The sequence below is a fragment of the Chanodichthys erythropterus genome, chromosome 9 (genome assembly GCF_024489055.1).
Source record: "Chanodichthys erythropterus isolate Z2021 chromosome 9, ASM2448905v1, whole genome shotgun sequence".
In the NCBI taxonomy this organism is placed as follows: Eukaryota; Metazoa; Chordata; class Actinopteri; order Cypriniformes; family Xenocyprididae; genus Chanodichthys; species Chanodichthys erythropterus.
The window spans coordinates 18,203,599-18,229,036 of record NC_090229.1 but is presented as its reverse complement, the minus strand read 5'-3'; the positions used below and the strand labels follow the sequence as shown (position 1 = coordinate 18,229,036).

The following is a 25,438-nucleotide window of genomic DNA, read 5'->3' as shown; positions in this document are numbered from 1 at the left end:
TATTTACCCCTTGGAGCTGTGTGGATATCTTTTATGATGGATGGATGCACTTTTTTGGGCTTCAAAATCTCATCCTCTATTCACTGCCATTATAAAGCTTGGAAGACCCTTGACATTATTTAAAGGGTTAGTTCACCCAAAAATGAAAATTCTGTCATTTATTACTTACCCTCATGCCGTTCCACACCTGTAAGACCTTCGTTAATCTTCAGAACACAAATTAAGATATTATAGTTGAAATCCGATGGCTCCGTGACGCCTTCATAGGGAGCAATGACACTTCCTCTCTCAAGATCCATAAAGGTACTAAAAACATATTTAAATCGGTTCATGTGAGTACAGTGGTTCAATATTAATATTATAAAGTGAATATTTAAAAAAAAAAAACAAAATAACAACTTATTTAGTGATGGCCGATTTCAAAACACTGCTTCAGGAAGCATTGGAGCACAGTGAATCAGTGTGTCGAATCATGATTCAGATCGCGTGTCAAACTCCCAATGGCTAAAATCAAGTGACTTTGGCGCTCCGAACAGCAGATTCGACACACTGATTCATCTGTGCTCCGATGCTTCCTGAAGCATTGTTTTGAAATCGGCAATCACTAAATAAGTTATTTTCGGCGCTTCTTTGTGTTCTGAAGATTAACGAAGGTCTTACGGGTGTGGAACGGCATGAGGGTAAGTAATAAATGACAGAATTTTCATTTTTGGGTGAACTAACCATTTAAATCATGTTATGGCAAATAATCAAAAAATGACTGATATTAAAATTCTATTATATTTTGTAAAAAAAAAAAAAAAAAACACTAACACTAACACTTCAGTAATGAAGTGTGTTGAATTCATGCATACAGTAATATAATGTATATTAAAAATGTTTAATAAATGGATATTCATTTGATATTTGCTAAGATTTTATTTAACACTGACTGTTATTAAATTATTAGTGTAAAGAATAATTTTAAGTTACTTTTAGATGATGGCAAAGGTAATCTAAATGCTAAAATAATGAGCTACACAATTAAATATCCAATTATATATTGTGCATACCCTACAATCTTTTCATGTACTTTCTCTGCTTTCCATCTGATTCCAAATACAAGCGAGGATATCAAATTCTGATGCCAATCCAGCACAATAACAATTGTGCTGATACAGGATGCTACTGGGCATGAAACACTGTTTTTCAGCTTTGACAAAGCCATTGAGTGCTCATTAGGGGCAATGTATACAGAATATTTATTATTTGTGATTTAAAAAATATCTTTCACTCAAAACATACACATACTGCACAGACAGCAGCCTTGGATTTAGTGCACAATCACGATGTCATTTTGGTGTAGAACAGATCACACCTGCAGTATCTGTGATACCACTCCAAAACCTCAACCAATATGCTTCAACCACCACTGAATGCTAGCCTACTTACAACTGAGAAAACACAAAATCTGTTAGTTCCTCAAAAAAACTCACAATGTGACTAAAAGCAAAAATTAATCAGCTTATTAATATCACAAATGCATAAGGATTGACTCCACTGCGTGATTCCCATAATCTGCAGAAACAAACTGACTGTGGCATATGACAGTTGTGCTATGAATGAACCTTTGTGTGCCTGTGTGACATAAACTCACAAGACAGAATACGGATCATTACCCTGTATATGAGTCCTTTGTTCCCTTTGTTTTAATACCGGACTCCCTTCTTCCACTGCCTTTAAATTCATTTCCTCCCCACCTGTTGTGCGATAAAACAGGAACAATACAAACTTCCACTTTAACTTGACAGCTAACAGGTCAATGCTGAGCTGTAATAAGCAGATGAGAGAAGGGGAAATGATCGAATAGACAGGAGCTCCAATTTTAGAATTACACGGAAATGAATGAAAATTGCTCTGAAATGCGTCGCCGTAGTCTTTCTTTCATTCGTACTTTCTTTTAGCCTGAAGGGGGTATGTGGTAAGCATATAAACTTCAATAACTTTTACAGCTCAGATGTATCTGAATGTAGACCATCTGCATACTGAAAGTGACAGGTTGCTATTAATACTCCAGTTCAAAACTTATTTGCTACAATCTTAAAAATGAAGAATCCAAAAGGGGATTTTTAAAGCGATGCCACAGAAGAAACATTTTGGCTTTCCCAAAGAACCTTTCAGTGAAAAGTTCTTAAAAGAACATTTTTCCACTAAAAAGAACATTTTGTGCATTGAAAATTATTTATTTAAAAGGAGAAGAGTGTTTGAGATTTTGTAGATATTTTCTAAGAGTGTCTTTTCAAGAGTGTATGAGATTTCCATACTAAACAAAACATTAAATATGCTGCTGAATGCTGTATAAACGCTGTAACTTATGAACTTCTCTTTAATATCACATAGCAATAATTGATAAGACTCACAAGACTATCAAGTCTATTGGTGCCAGACTTGTAGCTTATCCCAAACGTGTAGCTGCCTGTTCCGGAATTCACCCAAACTCCCTGTAGATTTAACACTGACTGCAGACAGACAAACAGACAGCTCCAAAAGTCAGCTCAGCTTCCCTGGGATCAGTCAGTGCACGAGCTATGAGGTCCAGCCAAAGGAAATGAACATTACCTGTTGATTTTGAGAGCGAATGCTCTTCGCTCTGACGCTGGCAGTGAAGCCATGCGAGTCTGATATCAGTCCACGCAGAGCCGCGGAAAGCAGGACGGAGCGGGGATGATCGCTGATGGCATCGCAAGCCTCATCTTCGCGGTATCAGTGGTTTTGCTGGGCGGAAACTTCCGCATTTTAACTTCAACCCAAACAGAGTGGATTATGAGAGAGAGAGAGAGAGAGAGAGAGAGAGAGAGAGAGGGGGGGGGCGGGGGGGGTTCTACTGAACGATGTAATGAAGATTAAGACTGAGCTTGCTTGATAAACAAAATGGTTTAAATGGGTGACGACAGATAGCAGGACATTATAAACACAAGTGCCGGTTTACATGAATGTATTAATAACCCATGATGACTAGATATCTGTTTTATCGTAAGTTCAACATAGTAAATATATATAAAATTCATAAAAAACATGTTTAATAAAATATTATTGTTAAAATTATTTTATTGTTATTGTTTTGCGATATCTGACGAATAAGTGCAAGCCTACAGCCAGACCCTTGACACTGGTCAAGTTGCTGTATTGTAGTCAAACAGATGTGAAATAGGACAGCTGCGACCCCTGTCGACCGAGAATTGCGCTGCAACAATACATTTCTTGTTAAATGCGGTTATTATTTTGAATTAGTTTTATTTATTTTTTTTATTTTAAAGGGTTAGTTCACCTATAAATGAAAATAATGTAATTTATTACTCACCCATGTCGTTCCACACCCGTAATGCCTTCGTTCATCTTCGGAACACAAATTAAGATATTTTTTTTCGATATCTGATGGCACAGTGAGGCCTGCATCGCCAGCAATGGTACTTCCTCTCTCAAAATCCATAAAGGTACTAAAAGTATTTCAATTGATTTCAAAACACTGCTTCATGAAGCTTGGGAGCTTTACGAATCGAATCAGTGGTTCGGAGCGCCAAAGTCACGTGATTTCCGCAGTTTGGCAGTTTGACAAGCGATCTGAATCATCGACTCAAAAGATTCATAACGTTCCGAAGCAGTGTTTTGAAATCGGCCATCACTAGATATTATTGTTAAAAAGTCGTTTTTTTGTTTTGTTTTTTTTGCGCACAAAAAATATTCTCGTTGCTTTATAATATTAAGATTGAACCACTGAACTCACATGAACTGGTTTAAATATGTTTTTAGTACCTTTATGGATCTTGAGAGAGGAAATGTCATTGCTGTCTGGGTCATTCTACAGAAACTTCCACTTTTGGTATGACAAAATGTCTTAAAATGTGTTTCTTTTTCTAACATTTAAACTTAGACCACATTATTATATTACACTTTGACTTTATGAATACACATAAATGACAGCTTAATGATTTTTTTTTTTTTTTTACATTTATTTAAAGATTGCATGTCCCCTTTTTTGTCACTGGTGTTACCTTACTTCTCTGGCATTTTTAAACATTTTTATGAAATATTATTTCTCGATTTTTTCAGCACATGCAATCAGAGTTACTGAATAATAATGATAATGCAAAAAATAAGGAAATGTTGTGCTATTTATTTTAATCAGGTTAGTTAAAAGTGTGATTGAATGATGATAATTCAATTGCGCAACCATGTATTTGCTATAACACTAAAAATATTTGAAAAACAGTTATAAAAAAGTAATAATGCAATCTTTTACATCTTAATTCTTGAGTGTAGCAGAATTCAATGGATGTAAAATTATTATCATGTCACATATGACACATTTTATTTAATGTGACAGACAAAAAACAGTAACACCAGTGACAATGAATCAGTGACGTATACATAGGACCAAAGATCCTTAATTTTTCAACTATAATTAAGTAGATTGGACTACATTTTTACATTTTGTGTACAACAAAAACTTATCATTGACACTTAGTGAAAGCAGTCAGTAAAAGATCATAAACAACATTTTAAAACTGTCTGTAAATACGCTGTCTGTAAAGTTGCTGCACTGAATACCCTTAATTTAGCCATATCTGCCCAAAGGAGGATTAACAATGAGAAAGAAAAGTTATAATCATGTAATCTTAGTGCTATTTTATGCAAAAGAACTAAATGAATAGCTTTAAATAAAGTTTATCTGTAAACGGGTAACACCAGTGACTGTAACACCAGTGACAATTTTCATGAAAAATGCATTTTACAAAATGGCTGCTGCAAGATGTCAACCCACATGTTGTCAATCATGATATATTCACTAAATTAAGTAATTTAATCCATTTGTATTCTAGTTTTTCATAATTCCCTAACAATAAAGTAGGTCACACCAGTGACTTCAACTAAAAGCTTCATATGAAATTATGATTTTGTTAAAGGTAACACCAGTGACACAACACCAGGGGACAACTATATTCATTATATATTTTATAATATTTATTCAGCATTTGTTTTTTTTAATGCCATTTACATTATATATTTGATAGTTATGCATACATTATTGTAATTAAAATGGTAGAAAAACCTGTTTCTGAGCTAAAAATAAAGCCCTTTCCCTCTGTCCATGACTGTGGGGACAAGCACTTCTGTGGCGCTTGTAATTTTTATAATTAATTAAAAAACAAATATTGCCACATTGATGGCTCAAGAAGGTTTAATTGTTCAAATAACATATTGTTTCATATTAAAATAATAAAAAAAAAAAATTGTAATCCTAAAGTGTTTTGCAAGTGTAATATTTCTGTATAGTCTAGGGACAGAAAAGTGGACGTTTGTGTAGAATGACCCGTCTATCAAAGGTGAACAAAGGTCTAATGACATTATTTTCATTTTTTTTTTTTTTCATTTTCATTTTAGTTTAAAATTAACAAAGTTTGTTATGTGTTTTGCCATTTATTTGTTTATTTTTTATGTATTTTCATTTCCATTTTCCATTTTTCAAAATAATTAAGAATGTTTTTTTTTTTAAATTAAAAAGTATTTATTGATCAACTTATATTTTACAAAAAAGGTACAGCAAAAAAATGCTGTACTTATTTTGTGTAAATTAAGTGTTTGATCCATGAATAATTTGCTAAACTGCTGTTCTGAGCTTTATATAAATCAGGGTACACTTGTTGTTAATTATCACCATATTTAATTTTATGCTTTATTTTATTGAATTGTTTGTATATTAATATAAAATACATTAAATGTTCACAACAGTTCACAACACAACAGTTTTCCCATTGACATCAAGTACGAAACATTCAATCCGTTTTTATATAGGAACTCTCACTGCAAGTCAATGCGCAGGTCGGACCGTGATTACAGACACACACAGCATATCGACCCTCAATGAAATATTGCGTTTTTTATTACAAACTGGACGACAGATCGCCCTCTGCAAGTCACATTTTGTAGAAATACTTCATCTAAAAGCTCGTATTTCGTAAAGTGTAAGTTGTCTTTTATTTATGTTTATAAGCTTCGAAATGAATGCATGGCGCTTGTAGATGTCTAGCGGTGCCAAACCGCACTGTATTGACAGCCAAAATGACAGCACATGTGTCTCTAAGATCAGAGTTCTTATCTGCCAAACATGGTGACATATAATATGTCAGATTATTTATGTTCGACCTACCTTGAGTAATCTCATCACTGAAGAATGAATGTCATATCATATGCATTTATATATAAACTCATTTAATCTGAACTCCAATTTGTGTGTTTCTAGATTCTCATTAGTTCAAAAGATCTCAGTAATGGAGGATGAGGATGAATGTCCGGAGTTAGTTCCCATCAAGGAGAAGCCCACCGGACCCACAGCTCAGATACCTGTTACCATCATCACTGGATACTTGGGTCAGCTTTTAAGCAGTGACCATGTCTATATGCAGAACCTGATTTTGCTGAGTTCAGCATGTTCCTGGGTCAACATTTTTGTTGATCCTGGAACAACATTCAAATCAACCAATCAGATTTGTCAAGTTTAGGCTTATCTATCATTTCCCTCTGATTTTTGGGATAACTTATGGGTAGGGTGAGGTTTAGGGGTAGGTATAGGGTTAAGATTAAATTTTCAGACTGGAATGTTGTTCCAGGATCAACAAAATATTTTGACCCAGGAACGCATCTAACTCAGAAAAATCCGGACGTGCATGTCTATATCACTCCACTATTATAAGTGCATAGATAAAGCATACAAAAACCTTTTTTTTAACGTAAAAATATGAATTATGTATAGTATTAAAGTAAAATATACTCTATAATATGCAAATACAGGTTATTATATCCTTTGCATAGAAGAAGCTATAATTTTACTCCCAATGGCTTTACTTTATTTCTCTTTTTTCCATATACAGGTGCAGGAAAGACAACACTGTTGAACTACATATTAACAGAGCAACATAATAAACGAATAGCTGTCATACTTAATGAATTTGGTGAAGGTAAGTTATAAAATGAGCAAACAAATAAGCAATCAAAAGACCTCTAGTTTAGTTCTTATGCCTAGATTTTTTAATCCGTCTCTCTGGATCATGACCAGAAGAGGGCAGCAAACTTATTCCCTATTTCCACAATCAGTGCAGTAGAGTAGTAGGATCTTAATGCTTGTCAAGCACCCGCATTTTCATTGTGATTTGATTACTTTAACATGTTTATCTCTTTGGATGTTTCATAAATATACCATAAATATTTTGCCATATTTTTTTGCACAGAACTTAGACAGGTACATGGTTAAATCTCTCCTGCAGGCAGTGCTCTGGAGAAGTCTCTAGCTGTGAGTCAAGCAGGGGAGCTTTACGAGGAGTGGTTGGAGCTGAGGAACGGCTGCCTGTGCTGCTCTGTAAAGTACGGCCATTCAGAATACCTCCAAATATTGGGTCAAACTGTCTTTAAAGTATATGGGTGAATGTAATGTGGGTGTTTCCTGTAGCTGTGTGAAGAATAAATATAGTTCCATCTGGACCACACAACTATTGTTGGACTTGGATTAAATGTAAACCCACTATATCTGCTTGCCCATTACATTCCAGGGACTAACTTTTGTCCTTGTTGTAACTACTCAATTTGATCCGCAGCACAAAATTGAGTTGTCAGAAATACTGGTTAACCTAGGGTATTATTTTTTTTTTTTTTAATTTTGTGACTTTCTCATGTAGGGTCATGAATATACTTGAAAAGTTTTGACACTCTTAGGTCTTCTGAAATGCAGGTACAAAATAAAAATAAAAAGCCCTCTGAGGGCTTTTATATTTACATTTATGCAACTGGCAGACAAATAAATGTGCACATTGCATTGAAAGTGTACATTTTTATCAGTTTAAGACTGTTAATTTTGCTGGGAATCGAACACATGAATTTGGCTTTGCTAGTCTGTTGTTTGAGCTTTAGGAAAAGACACAAAAATAAGATGAAAAAATTTGAAATAAAAAAATAATTTAAAAAAATAGTTACAAAACTGCTTATAATATTTATTTTAAAAAATGGTTAAAAAATAGTTAAATACAGTTTTATAAAATAATTTGTTCTCATGTTTAGTTTTGTTGTAATGTGTGAGAAGTATTAATATTACAAATTTACTGTTTTTACCTGATTTTCTTTTTCATAGTATGATTGTTTTTTTCATTAAGTGTATTGAATCCAATTAAGGTCAGTTTGATCTGCAACATAAGAATTTTACCCAGAACTCGAACATAATTCTGGTTCCAATTACAAATCGTTTGTATACCATTATGAAAACATTATATAATAACTACTGCTGTGTAATAGAAAATAATTAACATGTACACTACCATTCAAAGGTTGAGGGTCAGTAAGTTTCTATTCATAAATCTATCCTGGGGGGGAAAAAAATCACGGTCTCCACAAAAATATTAGGCAGCACAACTGTTTGCAACATAGATAATACTTGTGCTTCAAATCGACATATTAGAATTATTTCTGAAGCATCATTTGACACCGAAGCATTTTACAATATATCAAAATCGAAAACGGTTATTTTAAATTGTACTTTTGTATGGTACTTGATACTACTTGCATATATTAATTTATGTCAGATAATACATTATCACCCCTTGCTTTTACAGAGACAATGGTTTAAAAGCTATTGAAAATCTAATGGAGAAGAAAGGAAAGTTTGACTACATCCTTCTCGAGACAACTGGATTGGCAGATCCAGGTATTTCATGTGCGCTAGCAGACACTTCTTTGTAACACAACAAATATCCTTATTGTGATAGCTAATGGATTATTTGGCCAGCTTGCTCAAATGTTGTCATCTGTTATCTTTTGTATGGGAGACTTCTATATGTTACATCCATGTTTACACATTATGCAATTTTTTATGGCTTAGATTGAATTAAATTACATTTTTAAGGAGTTGATTACTAGACTACCTTGTCTTAGTCCTCACTAGCAATTAGTTTTTAAATGTAACTTCTTTTTACTTTGCAAGACAATTTAGACATCTTTGTGAATAGGGACTTTTCTCATACATAACAAAAAGCACTATAAAACAATTGAGAGTGAAGCCGAGATCAACGCAAAGGCAGGAAGGGTCAGCATCTCTGCAGCCAGCCTGTGTACATGAGTGACAGATGTCAAGGGCCAGTGGCGTGCAGGAGCCTCAGAGCTCAGACACAAACCCATCTTCACTGCTCTGCACTGTCATTGGCTGAGACAGGCCTGTCACTCCTGGGGGCCTCAGGGGGATAAGCCCCTCCCCTTCCTCAGAAGATGCTTGTGGGCTGAATGGGTTATGTTTCTGATGTCTTTCAAGAACATTGCCTTCATTACACTTCTATCAAATATTTATAGTGCTTTCTTATTCTACCTTGACAGTTTGACAAAACTCCATTATGTGAACAAGATGGCCTCAAATTGTAACACGAAACTGTGAAATAACTTTTACAGGAAAAGTTGGAAAACATGGAAACAAACAAAATTTACCTTGTAGTTGAAAAATTTTAAGCCATCCATAAAATTTAGTTATGCATTTTAATGTGCATACCTACACCCGCAACCCGTTTAAGTTGTGAGTTTTAAGGCAAGAAAGTGTTGAACCTATGCTAAAATAAAATAAAGCATAGAATATAACCAAATAAAAAAAATCAATGGTGAGTTCCATGAAATTAAATTTTGCATTATTTTAATTTTAAAAAATGTTAGTAGAATTATGGGGTTTTCCATTGTAATGTATATTTACAGCGAATAGGAAACAATTATAATTATAAAATAAATAAATGTGATTTTGTACATTGTGATTTATTTATGTTTTCCAAACCAGGAGCAGTTGCTTCCATGTTCTGGGTTGATGCAGAATTAGGGAGTGATGTCTACCTTGATGGTAAGAACCCAAACTAATAAATGCTGCATCATTAGAAGTCATTAATGGTGTGCATGTCAATATAATGCAGTTTCCTCATCTCCCACATAGGTATTGTAACGGTTATAGATGCTAAATATGGGATGCAGGTAAGTTGCTGATCCACACATTAATGCAGACTTGGATTCTATGCATCAACTTGTATTGCTTTCAGCTAACGCTAGTTCATCCAAAAATGAAAATTCTGTCATTAATTACTCGCCTTCATGTGGTTCCAAACCCTAAATTCAATTTGTTCATCATAAAAAGAGAATATGTATCTTCAGAAAATGTGGATAAACTGCTCAATTCATGGATTAGTTTTATGATCTCTAACTTTTTGAAGCGTCAAAGTGGTAGTTGCAAAGACTGTCAATGGAGAGACAGAAAGCTCAGATTTCATTAAAAATATCTTCATTTTTGTTCAGAAGATGAACGAAAGTCATACGGGTTTGAAATGACATGAGGGTGAACTATGCCTTTAAGAATTATTTGTTCTGATAAATATTTTCTGTAAAGTTAACTATTTATTGCACATTGTTATATCATTTATTATACCTTCTAAAATCCACTCAAGAGGTCTTAATTAGTCCAAGAAAGTACATCACACTTTAATTGAAGACGTAACAAACCTTATATGTTTGTACTTTTGTTTATAAGATGATACATATAACAGGGATGTAGACTTTACAATTTTGGCTGATTAATATTACTATTATTTATTTGTTTGTTTTGTTTTGTTTTGTTATGGCCGATTTCTGATATTAAAATTCTATACTATTTTGTCTAAATAAATTAGAAAACACTAAAAGCTAAAACTAAAAAAATGCATCAAGTAAAAAGTGTAAATAAAAAAATTGGTAAATAAAAATTTGATCAGTTATAAGAAAGGTAAAAACCTTTTTTAAAAGATTATTTTAATTTTATTTTATATTTTAATAAACACAAGTAATGAATCAGCACTACAAATATAAAAACAAAAATGATAAAAGACATTATGATCCAGTTAAGAAGTCTTAAGAAGTTTATTTATGTTAAATATTTAAAAGTTTGATACTTTTTTGTTTTTAAAATGATTTGGACTAAAATAACAACTTTGGGAAACAACTCTGTATAAATGTGTGTTCATTGTGTAATATATATACACACAATCAAACCAAAATTTATTCAGACACCTTGAACATTTCATTCATTAATACAGTTTCACTATAGTTTAAAAAAATTATAATAAAATATAACAAGATCTCAGAGTTAAACTGTCAAACAAAAAAAAAAAATTAATTATGTCAGATAACACTTAAGCAGAACATGGTCAGGTCAAAGTGTCTGTATAATTTTTGGTTCCAGATTTTTAACAATTTTCACTTACATAAATGAACTATAGTGTCCTGCGCCCACTAGTAAAAAATATATCAAAAATATCAGAAATGTCAGAATAATTTTTGGTTTGACTGTGAGAGAGTATGTTATCATACAGAGTATGTTATCTCTTTGCTTTAAATGGTCCATGTGAAGGCATTATGTTTGCTTGGTCTCTACAGAAAAAAACATTTATCCCACTGAAATGTCTCCCCCCTTGCCGTTCCTCTTCACACTTCAGGCCGGGAGCAGGACAGTGGTACTGACACCTGGATAATAGGCTGCTATTTAGTGGTGTCAGTCTTGGCAAGTCAGTCTTTTTATTGCAGAGGTTGCACCTCTCTGCACTGCGGCCCTCTGGGGTTCTGTGAGTGCCTGTTGAGGTGAAGACAGGGGAGGGTTTGATAGAAACCAAAGAAATAATGGATATCAAGGCAAATCACTCTAATGGGCCTGTCACCCTTTGTCCTGATCTTTCATTGTCACTTGATATATTCATCCATATAAGAGGGCCCAGGTGAGGTGTCTCCTCTCAGGGTTTGACTTGCAGAGACATGCCCATCAGGTGCCCTTGTTTTCCTTGATCTCTGCCAGTCTGTTTGAAATTTGTGCAGGCAGATGATGAGGCTTGTCTTGCTCCCAGAGCTCAATGTTATTACATATTGAACACAGACAATGAGACATCCCTCCTTCCAGTCTGCAGAGACGACTGGCAACGTGTAGAATGAAATAAATTGGATTGTGTTCAATAACTGTTCAGAAGTTATAACATCATGGAAATTGGATTTCTTTTAGTGAGTTTGCATCTTGTCAGTTTGCTCATCTGCTCTGATGTTAAAGACATATTGTCAGGAAAGAAGCTGTACAGAAAGGAAACTTTTTTTTCTTTTTTTGCTTTGTTTTGTTATATAACCGGTGCATTTCTGATATTAAAATTCTATATTATTTTGTCTAAATAAATTAGAAATTAAAAAAAGAAACTAAAAAAAGAATGCTACAAGTGAATTTAGACATCAAAACAATATAATGTGCACTATGATTAATGGATATTCATTTTAAAATTTGATAAAGGATATGGCATTTAAGAATGTTATTAAATAATTGAAAATATATATAAAATATAATCAAAATAAAATGTATTTATACTATAGAAACTTGTATGATTTAAGAAGTTTGTTGTTGTAATAGTTGTTTTGTATGTGTTATGTAATCATTGTCATTTTCTTGTCTTGTAGCATCTAACAGAAGAGAAGCCAGAGGGTCTTATCAATGAAGCTGCCAGGTAAAATCTTATTTGATTCATTAATATCCTCCGGGACTCAGCCATAGACTTTTAGTGAATTTCTATGAGACCATACATGTCACAGTTTTAAAGGGCACATTCAGGGATTTTCAGAGATACCAAATGTTTGGAGGTTTCACCATGACAACTCTCTCCTTAGTCTTTAAAATGACTGACATTGACTGAATATTTTTTAATTATCATTTAAATCTGACTGATTTTCCATTTGTTTGTTGTAAATTAACATTTCAGGAAAACATTATTGAGTTTCAAATCAGAATATGACTTTCTGTTACGAAACAGGGCATCAATTTCATACATGGACCAGGACTTATTAAAGCATGTCTATCAGGCATTTTGGGGAAACACAACAAGTGAATAGGGAAAGAAATTATATATAAGTATTCATATGAAATATGAGATATTCTTATGAAAATGTTGCTTAGTTATTACTCCCATTATTACACTTCTTTTTTCATTACATGCTGCCCGAGAACACATTAATATGCAAATTAGATGCAATGTATAGACACATTATAGAATGGGAATACCCATTTATGGCCATGTTTACACATATATTGTATAAAGTAAAATAGTATATTAAATCATTCTGTTAAATCTTTCGTAACATAGTTGAGAATCTTTATACAAAGTTTGGTTGAGAATAAACTCGTTAACTTACGAGAAAAAACTCGTTAAATTTTGAGAAAAAAGTCGAGATAAAATGTTGAGAATAAACTCGTTAATTTACGAGAAAAAACTCGTTAAATTTTGAGAAAAAAGTCGAGATAAAATGTTGAGAATAAACTCGTTAACTTACGAGAAAAAACGCGTTAAATTTCGAGAAAAAAGTCGAGATAAAATGTTGAGAATAAACTCGTTAATTTACGAGAAAAAACTCGTTAAATATCGAGAAAAAAGTCGAGATAAAATGTTGAGAATAAACTCGTTAACTTACGAGAAAAAAACTCGTTAAATTGCGAGAAAAAAGTCGAGATAAAATGTTGAGAATAAAGTCATTAAATTTGTTCTCGTAATTTAACAACTTTTTTCTCGTAATTTAATGATTTTATTCTCAACATTTTATTTCGACTTTTTTCTCGAAATTTAACAACATTTTTCTCATAATTTAATGAGTTTATTCTCAACATTTTATCTCGCCTTTTTTCTCGAAATTTAACGACATTTTTCTCGTAATTCAATGAGTTTATTCTCAACATTTTATTTCGACTTTTTTCTTGAAATTTAACGAGTTTTTTCTCGAAATTTAACAACTTTAATTTTTTATTATTGCTTGGCCCTAATCCTCTTCCGTAGTCCTCTAAAGAGGACATAGCATAAAATATGAATAAAAATCTTATTTTTAAAAAAGCAACAACAAAAAAAACATGTTTCTATGACATAAAACTAAATTCACAAAACTTTTTTTCTGGATCTCGGGAGGATATATAAATACGATGTTAGAAGAAAAAAAATTAGAAGTCTTCATCATTACAATAAATAAATCATTATACATCATACAGTTCTATAAGAATCCAGAAGCCAATTTTTCCCCAATCACATCCAGTTTCTTTTTTTGAGCACCTCTTGTGTGGTCTTTCAAAATACTATTTGTGACTGTTATCTCTATTAAACATTACAGCTGGTGCTAATGTTTGTGCAAAAACATATCCGATTCCAGCCCAGCTCCCTCCGCCTCACCTGCTGCGGTCAGGGTGTTTTTGTTGGGGTTCGGAGGCATGTCGGAATGCTCACAAGTGTCAGAGGCCATAAAAACCGCTTCTGCTCTCTGTTTATGTTTTCCTACCTCGCAAAATGGTGGCGCCTTTTGAGTATGGCACGAACCATGCCACCCACACACGACTCAACAACAGGCAGGGGGATGGATGAAACACAACAAAGAGTGTTTACACACTTACACACACACACACACACATTTAGATACAAAGGGAGAGTGGGACATTGAACACGAGCAATAAAGAGAGTGACAAATGAGAGAGAGAATGGGATGAGTTGTTCTCGTACTGTATTGTTCTATTGATGTATTATACGACTGTAATCACACATACTTGCGTACAGCAACTGTAGATGCACATAGAAGCAATTTGTTTTTTATGACGAATAATCCATATGCGACCCTCTGAGGTGTCGTCTGCCTTTGTCGCATACAGGTTTAGGAAAGATGGGCAGCATTTATCAGGTGATTGTGAATGGTGCTGAATTCTGCTCTCTTTTTTTAGGCAGATAGCTCTTGCTGATCTGACCATCATCAATAAGACCGATCTAGTGAAGGAGACTGAGCTGGTGCAGCTCAGAGATACAGTGAGGTGAGAACTGTCAACCTTTATATTCCTATATGTTCTTATTAGGGATGTACTAATATTAAAATTCTTTCATTTTTCAAATGTGAAGTTCTGATCCCAAAATAGACCTACGTTTTTAATGCAAGATGAGGTAAACGGAGCAAGGTAGTCCAGGTCGATGCTTCTACTCCCAGAGCTATGATGGACATTTTGAGAGAACCACATTTTCACTTCATGAAGGCATACAAAAAGAGATTCCAGAGCAGCATTTGTGTTATGTTTCAGAGGTAAATAGATTTGGGTATCATCTGCATAGCATTGAAATGATACACCATGTTTTCTTCCTAGAGGAAGTAAATACAGAGAAAAAAGATTAGGTGCAAGAATTGAACTCTGTGGTACTCCACAAGAGAGTTGAGCATTACATAATCTAACAGAGAAATTTCTATTTGTTAAATAAGATTTAAAACCAACTGAGGACAGTTCCTGTAGTCCCAAAGAACTTTCCAGTCGGGACAGGAGAATTTTATGATCAACTGTATCAAAAGCCGAGGTTAAGTCTAATAGTATCAGTCACAGAAAGTGTTATATGCTCACCAAGGCTGCATATATTTGATTAAAATACAGGGAAAACAGTAATATTGTGAAATATTATTACATTTTAAAGTAACATTCCTATTTTAATATATTTTAAAATGTAATTTATTCCTAAAGCTGAATTTTCAGCATCATCAGTCTTTGGTGTGTCACGTGATCCTTCAGAAATCATTTTGATACTAATTTAGTGCTCAATTATTAATAATGGTTCTTATTATAATAAATGTTGAAAATAGTTTCTGCTTAATATTTTTTTTTTTCAGGATAAATTGATTAACAGAATAGCACTTTTAAAAAACAGCAATTATTTGAAATATAAATCTTTTCTAATATTATAAATGTCTTTACTGTCACTTGAAACAATTAAAAGCATCCTTGCTGAAAAAAAAAACATTAATTTCTTTTTTTTTTTTTTAAACCCCAAACTTGTAAATTATATTGTATCATGGTTTCCACAAAAATATTAAGCACCACAGCTGTTTTCGGTCTTGATAAAAAATAATAAATGTTTTTGAGCACCAAATTAGTATATTAGACTAATTTCTGAAGGATCATATGACACTTAAGACTGGATAAATAATGCTGAAAATTCAGCTTTGCCATCACAGGAATAAATAATATTTTATAAAATATATTCAAATAGAAAATAGATCAATTACATTTTAATAATACTTTTAAAAAAATATTGTTTTACTGTATTTTCAAATCAAATAAATTCAATTTTGTTGAGCATAAGAGACTACTTATTCCTAACTTTTTACCACCAGTGTATGTTATTCAGTAGATTCTGGTGTTTGTCTTTAATATGTCAAAAATGTATTGTGGTAAAGACATTAACATTTTTATTAATTATAAGTGGTGCTTGCTTAGGCATATCACTTTTACTTAGGGTTAGGGATGTGAACCCCCTAATTCAAAGTATTAAACTTTGCAGTGTACTATTACTTTTTAAGCAATTTTCTTATGATTTTTGCATAGTGAACAATAAAATGGGCAAAAAAAAAAAAAACTTAAAGGGTTAGTTCTCCCAAAAATGAAAATTCTGCATTAATTACTCACCCTCATGTCGTTCTAAACCTGTAAGAACTTCGTTGACTCCTGACTCCTCCATAGAAAGCAATTTAATTACCACTTTCAAGGGCCAGTAAAGCATTGTTTAAACAGTTCACGTGGCTACAGTGGTTCAACCTTAATGTTATGTGACGAGAATACAGTCTATGCAGTTTACATTGAAAACGCAGTGTAGTGCGTCCGATTTCTACGCCTGAATGCCGATGGCGTTCTGATGTAAACACGGAAGCGCTGCACTGTGCTTACTACGTCAACAATGTAGGAGACTGACAGGCAAGAGAAGAAATTGTTGAATAAAATCGTATTTTTTGTTTTTTTGCGCATAAAAAGTATTCTCGTCACTTCATAACATTAAGGTTGAACCACTGTAGTCACATGGACTATTTTAATGATGTCTTTAGTACCTTTCTGGACATTGACAGTGGTAATTAAATTGCTATGGAGCAGTCCGATACCTCTCGGATTTCGTCAAAAAATATCTTAATTTGTGTTCCAAAGATGAATTAAAGTCTTATGGGTGTGGAACGACATGAGGGTGAGTAATTAATGATGAGTAATTAATTTTTGGGTGAATTAACACTATAAACTTGCTTTTAAGATGGTACCCGATTCATATCTAGGTACCAGAATATTTTAGTCTGGAGGGTAGACTCTTTTGACTTTCAGAAATGAGTAAAAACCATACAGAACACCTTGACAAGCACATAGCCACATCCTGACAACCAAACATAACATCTTAGCATTGTAATGTTGACCTTTGCGCTTCTCAGATTTGCTTCAGAAACTGTAAAAATCTAGTTGGAATGATAACTTGATAGATGTCTTTGAGTTTGTTTTACATGTGCTCTGTTTTCTTCATTGTAGATCAATAAATGGGCTCGTAAAGATTTTGGAGACACAAAAATCCAGGTGAGGTGATATGCAGAAACCACCAACACAAAACATGCACTTTATTCTGATCCTTGGTAATGGTGTTTGGTATTGTACCATGTTTTTAAGCCATTTCTTTTTACATAAAATTTTGATCAAATCAAATGCATACTGTCAAGACATTTAAAGCAGTTCGATTTTAAAACCTGTAATCTGATGTGTTTGCGCTACTGTTAAATAAAAAAAAAAAGTCAGTAATTTTGTTTTTTAATGTTTTTGAAAGAAGGTACTCATGCTCATCTAGGCTGCATTAATTTGATGAAAATGACCATAAAAACAGTAATATTGTGAAATATTATTACAATTTAAACTATTATTACAATTTCAAACTATTTCATAAACTGTATTTTTCAGCCTTTTTTAGGCTTGTCCTACCATTAGGATCTTTATCTTTTTACCTATTAATAACATCAAAGACAAAGTAATTATATATAAATACAAATGAAGTGTATTTTCCTTTCTCTTAGGGTTGATCTGTCTCAAGTATTAGATTTACATTCTTTTGATACCAAAGATGGCACAAGGTAAGTGTTTTTGGAAAAATACTTGCAACAATTACAGTACTTGATTCTTACTGAAAGTATAGTGGCGATTCTGTTCACCAGTATTTTTTCCCAGAGGATTTTGTGCATCCGACGAGGATCAAACACTCCATTACCTCATGCTAATGTTGATGACTTAGACAAAAACAAAAAATGAAACACCCTTTTTAAGAGTAATTACAGTGAGACAGAGTAAATGTGAATGGCTCGGCCCAGCTGCAGAGGATTATAGCCGGTGTCTGCAGTAAAGGTACAGAAGCACATCCAACACATTCTGGCTTTCAGCCCCGACTGTGGCCCATTTGCCCCCCTCAGCACAGGCTGCTTGTCTGGGATGACCCCCCTCTGGTCTGCTGCCTGACGAATAATCCACAGAGCAACGTTTGCCCTCCCCGAGGGGTCAGAGCCCGCTCTCCCACTCCCTCACGCGCTTTCTTCTTCTTTCTTTCTGTATTAAGCTCAATCTTACTGTTACTAAACCCAAAAGCTCCTCCGCATCACACCAGCACCGGGATTAGGGGCTGTCAGTGTAGTCAAACCCTTTGAGAGGTTTTAGCTAAGACTGTACATCTGTCTGATACATTTGTGTATGTAAGAGGATGTTGTTTATTGAAGGTATTTGACATCAATCAATGCGCTGGTTTCACATTTAAATTTCTTGAAATTTTGTGTTCTGCAGGTTGGCTGAAAAGCTGCAGCTGGTAAAAACAAGTCAACCACATCTAGACAAGGTGAAGATGACTGGTTTTATGACATTTTGAAATGGCAAATTGAATATTTTTCACCTCTGAGGAAAAAAACAATCCAGCTTCTCTTTCTACAATGATCATCTCGGGGTTTGTTTAAACTAGGAGCTTCATTAAATGTTAAATGTCTTCAACTTCCCTTATCCTTGAACCAAACTCTCCATAGGAGCTCTTAATATTAGAGGGGTCACTTTCCCGCATCCACCCAGTCTGTCCCACCCTCCCCCTTCCGAGCCAAGCTTCACTGCTCTTTTCATGTAAATGAGAGCCCTGTTTTCTCTTGTTATTCCAAAGGAAAAAAGGAAGTGTGTAACTTTTAGCACAGACAAACAATGGTTTAAGTATCTGTAAAGGGCCCATGTAACGCCCCAAAGAACTACAGCAGAATGGGCGCTAAAACAGTGAAGTGTTTAACACCAAGGGGAAATTCATTCAAGTGTTGTACTGAAGCTTTTAAAGATAGAGGCTTTATTAGAAATGTTTTGGTGTACTATCAAAAATTGTTAAAATCCCTTATAAATTGACGATTTTGTTGCCTTTTGTGGCATAAAATCTGCTTGATAGCACAACAAACGCAGCATTCTTACACTACCGTTCACTGTTTTTTAATAAATTAATACTTTTACTCAGCAAGGATGTGTTAAAATGTGACCCTGGACCACAAAACCAGTCATAAGGGTCAATTTTGAAATGTAAACATCATCTGAAAGCTGAATAAATAAGTTTTCCATGTTAAGATATGACAATATTTGGCTGAGATCCAACTATTTGAAAATCTGGAATCTGAGGGTGCAGAAAAACATAAAAATACTGAGAAAATTGCCTTTAAAGTTGTCCAAATGAAGTCCTTAGCAACGCATATTACTGAAAAATTAGATTTTGATTATATTTACAGTAGGAAATTTACAAAATATCTTCATGGAACATGATCTTTACTTAACATCCTGATGATTTTTGGCATAAAAGAAAATTTGATAATTTAGACCTAACTTAGACTGCTTTTTTGGTCCAGGTTCACGAATGATAAAAAAAAGTGACTGTAAAGACATTAATAATGTTACGAAAGATTTCTATTTTGAATAAATGCTGTTCTTTTGAACTTTCTATTAATCAAAGAATCTTGAAAAAAATGCACCATAGCACAACTGTTTTTAAAATTGATAATAATCAGCATATTAGAATGATATCTGAAGGATCATGTGACACTGAAGACTGAAGTAATGGCTGCTGAAAATTCAGCTTTGCCGGCACAAGAAGAAATTACATTTTAAAATATATTCAAATAAAAATAGTTATTTTGAATTGTAATAATATTTCACAATATTACTGTTTTTACTGGTGTCGTCTTTCAAAAATATAAAAAAATCTTACCAACTCCATACTTTTGAATGATAGTGAACAGTACATTTGTAAAGTCACTTGACTCATTTGAAAATGTGATGCTCCCTTCGTATTTGGTCATGAAATTTCGGACAAATTGTTTTATGTTTGGGTAACGTATTTGGTTTATTTCAGAGTATGCTGACTGTAACATTTGAAGTACCTGGCAGTGTGTCAGAAGACCTATTAAATATATTCATTCAGGTACAAAATATTTTCTTTTTATTTAAATATTTACACATATTTGCACCTTTACAAAATTTCTTGAAAATTGATTTTTTTTGAGAAATGAAAAAAACTACTTATTTTTCTGCAGAACCTCCTATGGGAGAAAATATTTAAGAACAAAGCAGGATTGGCAATGACAGTTATCCGGTTAAAGGTGAGGATACAATCATCTGTATATTCTTTCATTATGTCAGATGCCAAATAATCATGAAGCATTGCCTTTGTATATCAACAATATAGCATGTACATGCACTATAATATTAAACAAATCTGTTCTCAGTGTAAATGATGTGTGTTGTGGCAGGGGATCTTCTCCATTCAGCAAAAACAGAAGAAGGTGATGTTGCAGGGGGTCCATGAGCTTTATGAACTGGAAGAGACTCCAGAGTTCTGGTCAGATCACGAGCCCAGACTCAACCGACTCGTCTTCATAGGTGAGTTCAGAACGTCTTCGTGCACTTCCAGATATTAAGATAAACGCCTATATAAAACTCTCTTTAAAAGGCCAAATGATTAATTTCTTAATTCAGGTCGAAACCTTGATGGCGAGGTTCTGAAGGAGGAGTTCATTTCAGCCGTGTCAAATAAAGACAGCGTGGAGTAGATGATGCCCGATGACTGAAATTGTGCAGAATCTACCAGGCCACGTATACAAACCATACAACACCAACAACCTCTATCTCATAAGACATTTGTAAAATCACTGAAAATGCAGCTGTTTCTGTTTGCAACCCACAGAGAGAGTTTGCAAATCCTTTAGCAGCTTCATAGGTGCTTATCATGCTCCATAATGTTTTAAATGAAAAAGTGGTCAAATCTGACATTATTTCTCTTAAACGTGTGTACTAAAAATCCTTTAAAGGGATAGTTCACCCAAAAATGAAAATTTTGCCATCATTTACTCACTCTCAATTTGTTCCAAACCTGTATGAGTTTCTTTCTTCTGTTGAGCACAAAATAAATATTGTGAAGAATGTTGGTAACCAAGCAGATCTCCCCATTGACTACCATAGTAAATTTTTTTTCCTACTATGGCAGTCAATGGGGGGCGAGAGCTGCTTGGTTACAAACATTCTTCCAAATATCTTCCTAAATTTATACAGGTTTGGAACAACTTGAGGGTGATTAAATGATGACAGAATTTTCATTTTTGGGTGAACTATCCCTTTAAGCATCTCTATGCCACATTTCAAACCAATAAAATTCACAGACATGTCTTAAACACACATTGTAATTAATTTCATATTTACATTATTATTTTTCTCCAACTGGTGTGAATGCATTATATTTTGGAACTAGCAAAAACCCCATAGTCTTTATATCAAGAGTATGTTGTTATTTAAACAATTCATTTGGGTGATCAATTACTAATCATTTTACTTAGGCTTTTTCACAGTGTAAAGTGTAAAATAACAGTAACCAGTAAAATAAATGTAGTCTTGAGTTACTTGGCTTACTCTTCTAACGTGTTAAATTTGTCTTTTTTCAATGTGAGAACCATCTTTATAAGCACCCACTTAACACTTTCTGTGATGAGGCGAAAAATGGCTATTTAACAAACACTGCCAAAATTGGTTGGTAGGGTTTACTTTTTGTTGAGTGTCTCTAGTGGAACATACATTATGATAACTAAGCAAAAGAAATCTTAATTAACTTTTAAATATATACACTGAATGTAACAAGCCGCTTTGGATAAAAAAGTGTCTTCAAAATGCATAAATGTAAATGTAAGTCCTTTACATAAAAAAAAATGTTCACAAAATATGCCACAAATTTCATTATTGTATGTTTCTCTAATATGTTATGTATTATAACATAATTTAATGATGTGCTAGCAACTGTTGTGAGAACTATTTTAATACAAATTATTTATTTAACATTCAATACAAACACTATAAGATCCTTGGATTTCTTATCAATGAGTGCTGTAAATAGTTAGTTTACACAACTTTCAAGTACTCATACATTTACATGCATCCACTTCCACACCATCCACAGCTGAGGAAGTTGACGGTGGGCTCCAGCCTTTTCATTTGCAATTGAGATGACTGTGAACAGTTTTAACACATATCCGCGCACAAGAAGGTTTGCTTTGAGGATTGCTGCGCTCATTCATGCCCTCCAATAAAACTCGCTCCTGGCCTGTAGCCTAAAGCTGCGCCGTTTCCTTTTTGATTCTGATGTTGATAGGCTCGTTTACCGGCTTTCTTCTTTCAATGCGGGGAGCCGGGCCATGGCCATTTTCATGGTCACACCACCTGCGGGTATCTTGAGGTGACAAACCAAACGAAACCCAGGGGGTATCGAGGAAAAATCAGTCTTTTAAACCGGTAGTTAGGCGTGGTGTGAAAATTCACCATCACACGTCCCAGCTCCCACTGCGCAAACCTGCTTCTGAATTGATAACGAATAACGTAGCTGTCGTAATAAAAGATTCAATGAAGTGACGCTCTTTTTTGTTGTTGTTGTTGGGGTCCGGGTCTAAAACACATCAAAGATGCAATTGATCCAAAAAATGAAAACACAATTTGTATAATAAGCATATTTCATTTGTCGAATTACAATTAATTTTGTCATATTTATGTCAATGTGGTTCAACTGTCTGTAGATTAACCATTAGGCATATGTATTAAAAAAAGAACTGATATTTTTGTTTTATTTTAAACATTATTAAAGTTTAAAAACAAAGCCAGTGTGGCATAACTAAGAAAAGCAGTTTGCTGTCATGTAACAATGTAACTATATAAAATAGACCTAAAACTAAAAACCTGGTTCAAATAACGTAACAAAAATAGGCTTATTAAAAATAAAACATTAATACTAAAATATATATTGCATATAGCCTATGTTTCAAAATAATTAGCCTACGTTATTTTCTATTTTTATTATAGTTTGTTTACACGTGACGTAGCGCGTTATGTGTTGGTATGCCTTTAAAAATGACGTACATGCATTTAATATTTCAATACTAAAGGATAAAAATATTAAGGATAAAAATGTCTTAATATCATTAAAAAGTTGACCCTATAAAAGTAATTAGCCAATATTATCAAATATGGCTAATACACTTTTATTGCAGTATAGCGCCCATACAGATGTTCTAATGGGATGTTTAGGATCCACATCTCATATGCGAATTGTTTAAGCAGGTCAAAGCCCCCCACACCTGCCTGCCTATCCTGAATCCCTGCGGTGACACTCTACTCCCATTGGTCTGACCATCGGCGGACCAAAGACAGTATGCGTGTGGCCTCTCATAAATAGCCCTCATTTCCATGAGTCCTGCAAACCCACCACAACCATCACCAACCACAAGTCGCGTCCAGCACATTCGGGGTCTCCAACCATGACCCTTACCCAGGATTACGAAGAAGTGCAGCGTACCCCCGTCTCGTTTGAAGACGATGAAATAAACACAGTTGGAGGAGACCAAAGCGATAGCGACCGAGAGTATTTCATCATGCCTTGCGGGGACCCCACGGAGGTGGATCACTCGGGGTCCGAGTCTTCAGGAGAGAGTGAGAGCAGCTTCTCCACCACGTCCACTCCAAAACACACCTCCACCGTCAAGCCTCCGTATTCCTACATCGCTCTCATAACCATGGCCATCCTCCAGAGCCCGATGAAGAAACTGACCCTCAGCGGCATCTGCGACTTCATCAGCAACAAGTTTCCCTACTACAAGGAGAAGTTCCCTGCGTGGCAGAACTCCATCAGACACAACTTGTCACTCAACGACTGCTTCATAAAGATCCCGCGAGAACCTGGAAACCCGGGCAAAGGGAACTACTGGTCCCTGGACCCCGCGTCTGAGGACATGTTTGACAACGGCAGCTTTCTACGCAGAAGAAAAAGATTCAAGAGGAACCAACCCGAGTTCACCAAAGACAACCTGGTGCTCTACCACCCAACGTTAAGTTATCGAGCATATGGGCGACCTTACTGCGTTTCTGGGCCGGTGCCAGCCCAGGCTAATCCTATTGGATATTTGCCAGTGCCGGATGGCATCATGGTGCCCCCTCCATATTTCCAGTATCAGACTCTCAACATTAAGATCAACGAAGCTCCAGAAATCCAGCAAAGGCCTGAGCCCAAGACTCAGAAGTGTTCGTTCAGCATTGACAGCATCATGGCTAAATCAACGGTGTCTCCTCACAAGAACTCTCCTCATCATCTCACACCTGACTACAGTTATGTATTTCCCAGGCCAACATCATGCGTGACTCCAAGTTTGTTACCGGTGCCAACAAGGACTCCTCTGCTCAAGACTGTTCCTTTCACAGAAACTCTGCGGATGGTGTATCCTCACTGTTGAACTGTCTGAAAAAAAAAAAAAAAAACTCTTGCTATTTTAAATAGGATTGTTCTGTCATTGCTCTTATATGATAGTTTTAATGTAAATAAATAAATGGTAATATATTTGCTAGTCCTGGAAAGTGGATGTATTAAAATGCCTGTTTAAATAAACCATCATTGTCAGAATTCCATTATGAGTTATCGTTATTCGTTGCAATTATCTCGTGTCATTTTTAAGTAGCTAATTAAATAAAATAGCAGGTTCTGCTCATTCAACTTTGTCTTATAAAGCCAAAAGCCTGGCTATTTTTAGATCGCTTTTGGAAAAAGTTTTGAACGTTGAGTAGGGTATAATGCCTTCATACTGCAATTCAGTATATTAGCCTACTACAGATTTGCCTCTGTCAATGCAAGCAAGACAATTGCTGTCATTTTATGTCCACTAGATGGAGACTGAAGCTCGTGAAATCGGTCGAATTCAATGCATTGATTTGAGTTGAGACGCGTGTGCTTGATCGATTATTTCGATTGATTTGCTTTGCTTGAAATATAAAGGATATTAATCACTTCATACAATCTATGTTACTGGCTATAATCTGTCACTTAATGCATTTTCAGCATTAACAAATAGTTGTCACACTTGCGTGGATAGGCCTACATGCCTAACCTCCTAAGAATTAGTTTTTCATGTCATTACATTGTTTAGACTGAGCATAAGAAACAAATACTTTATATATATATATATATATATATATATATATATATATATATATATATATATATATATATAT

At 34.4% G+C, this 25,438-nt stretch overlaps 3 protein-coding genes across 6 annotated transcripts in view; 2 read left to right on the top strand and 1 right to left on the bottom strand.

Moving 5' to 3' along the window:
- dock8 (dedicator of cytokinesis 8) overlaps nt 1-2,756 on the bottom strand; it is a 64,675-nt gene extending 61,919 nt beyond the window's left edge. For all 3 annotated transcript variants that reach the window (XM_067394887.1, XM_067394885.1, XM_067394888.1), the window contains exon 1: nt 2,599-2,756. In XM_067394887.1, coding sequence (XP_067250988.1) covers nt 2,599-2,651 — 53 coding nt within the window. In that variant the 5' untranslated portion in view covers nt 2,652-2,756. The remainder of the gene's footprint in view (nt 1-2,598) is intronic.
- cbwd (COBW domain containing) lies at nt 1,838-22,112 on the top strand. Of its 2 annotated transcripts, none has more exons than XM_067394891.1 (16): nt 1,838-1,960; nt 6,281-6,408; nt 6,909-6,995; nt 7,302-7,398; nt 8,637-8,728; nt 9,836-9,895; nt 9,986-10,023; nt 12,508-12,554; nt 14,795-14,881; nt 17,390-17,434; nt 17,923-17,979; nt 18,677-18,728; nt 20,259-20,327; nt 20,440-20,505; nt 20,656-20,785; nt 20,882-22,112. In XM_067394891.1, the coding sequence occupies exons 2-16, from the start codon at nt 6,309-6,311 to the stop codon at nt 20,953-20,955; spliced, it is 1,101 nt and encodes a 366-aa protein (XP_067250992.1). In that variant the 5' UTR covers nt 1,838-1,960; nt 6,281-6,308; the 3' UTR covers nt 20,956-22,112. The 2 variants fall into 2 exon arrangements, with proteins under 2 accessions (XP_067250992.1, XP_067250991.1); XM_067394890.1 differs by lacking the exon at nt 1,838-1,960 and adding an exon at nt 5,872-6,002.
- A 1,506-nt stretch (nt 22,113-23,618) lies between these two features.
- On the top strand, nt 23,619-24,712 carry foxd5 (forkhead box D5). Its single transcript, XM_067394884.1, has one exon. The coding sequence runs from the start codon at nt 23,698-23,700 to the stop codon at nt 24,664-24,666; it is 969 nt and encodes a 322-aa protein (XP_067250985.1). The 5' UTR covers nt 23,619-23,697; the 3' UTR covers nt 24,667-24,712.
- Nucleotides 24,713-25,438: the final 726 nt, after the last annotated feature.

Excerpts from the sequence above, each read along its gene's own strand:
- cbwd (XM_067394891.1), top strand. The coding sequence starts at position 6,309 with ATGGAGGATGAGGATGAATGTCCGGAGTTAGTTCCCATCAAGGAGAAG. Across the intron at positions 14,882-17,389 it reads CAGCTCAGAGATACAGTGAG|ATCAATAAATGGGCTCGTAA; the intron begins GTGAGAACTGTC and ends TCTTCATTGTAG. Across the intron at positions 17,980-18,676 it reads GATACCAAAGATGGCACAAG|GTTGGCTGAAAAGCTGCAGC; the intron begins GTAAGTGTTTTT and ends TGTGTTCTGCAG.
- foxd5 (XM_067394884.1), top strand. The coding sequence starts at position 23,698 with ATGACCCTTACCCAGGATTACGAAGAAGTGCAGCGTACCCCCGTCTCG.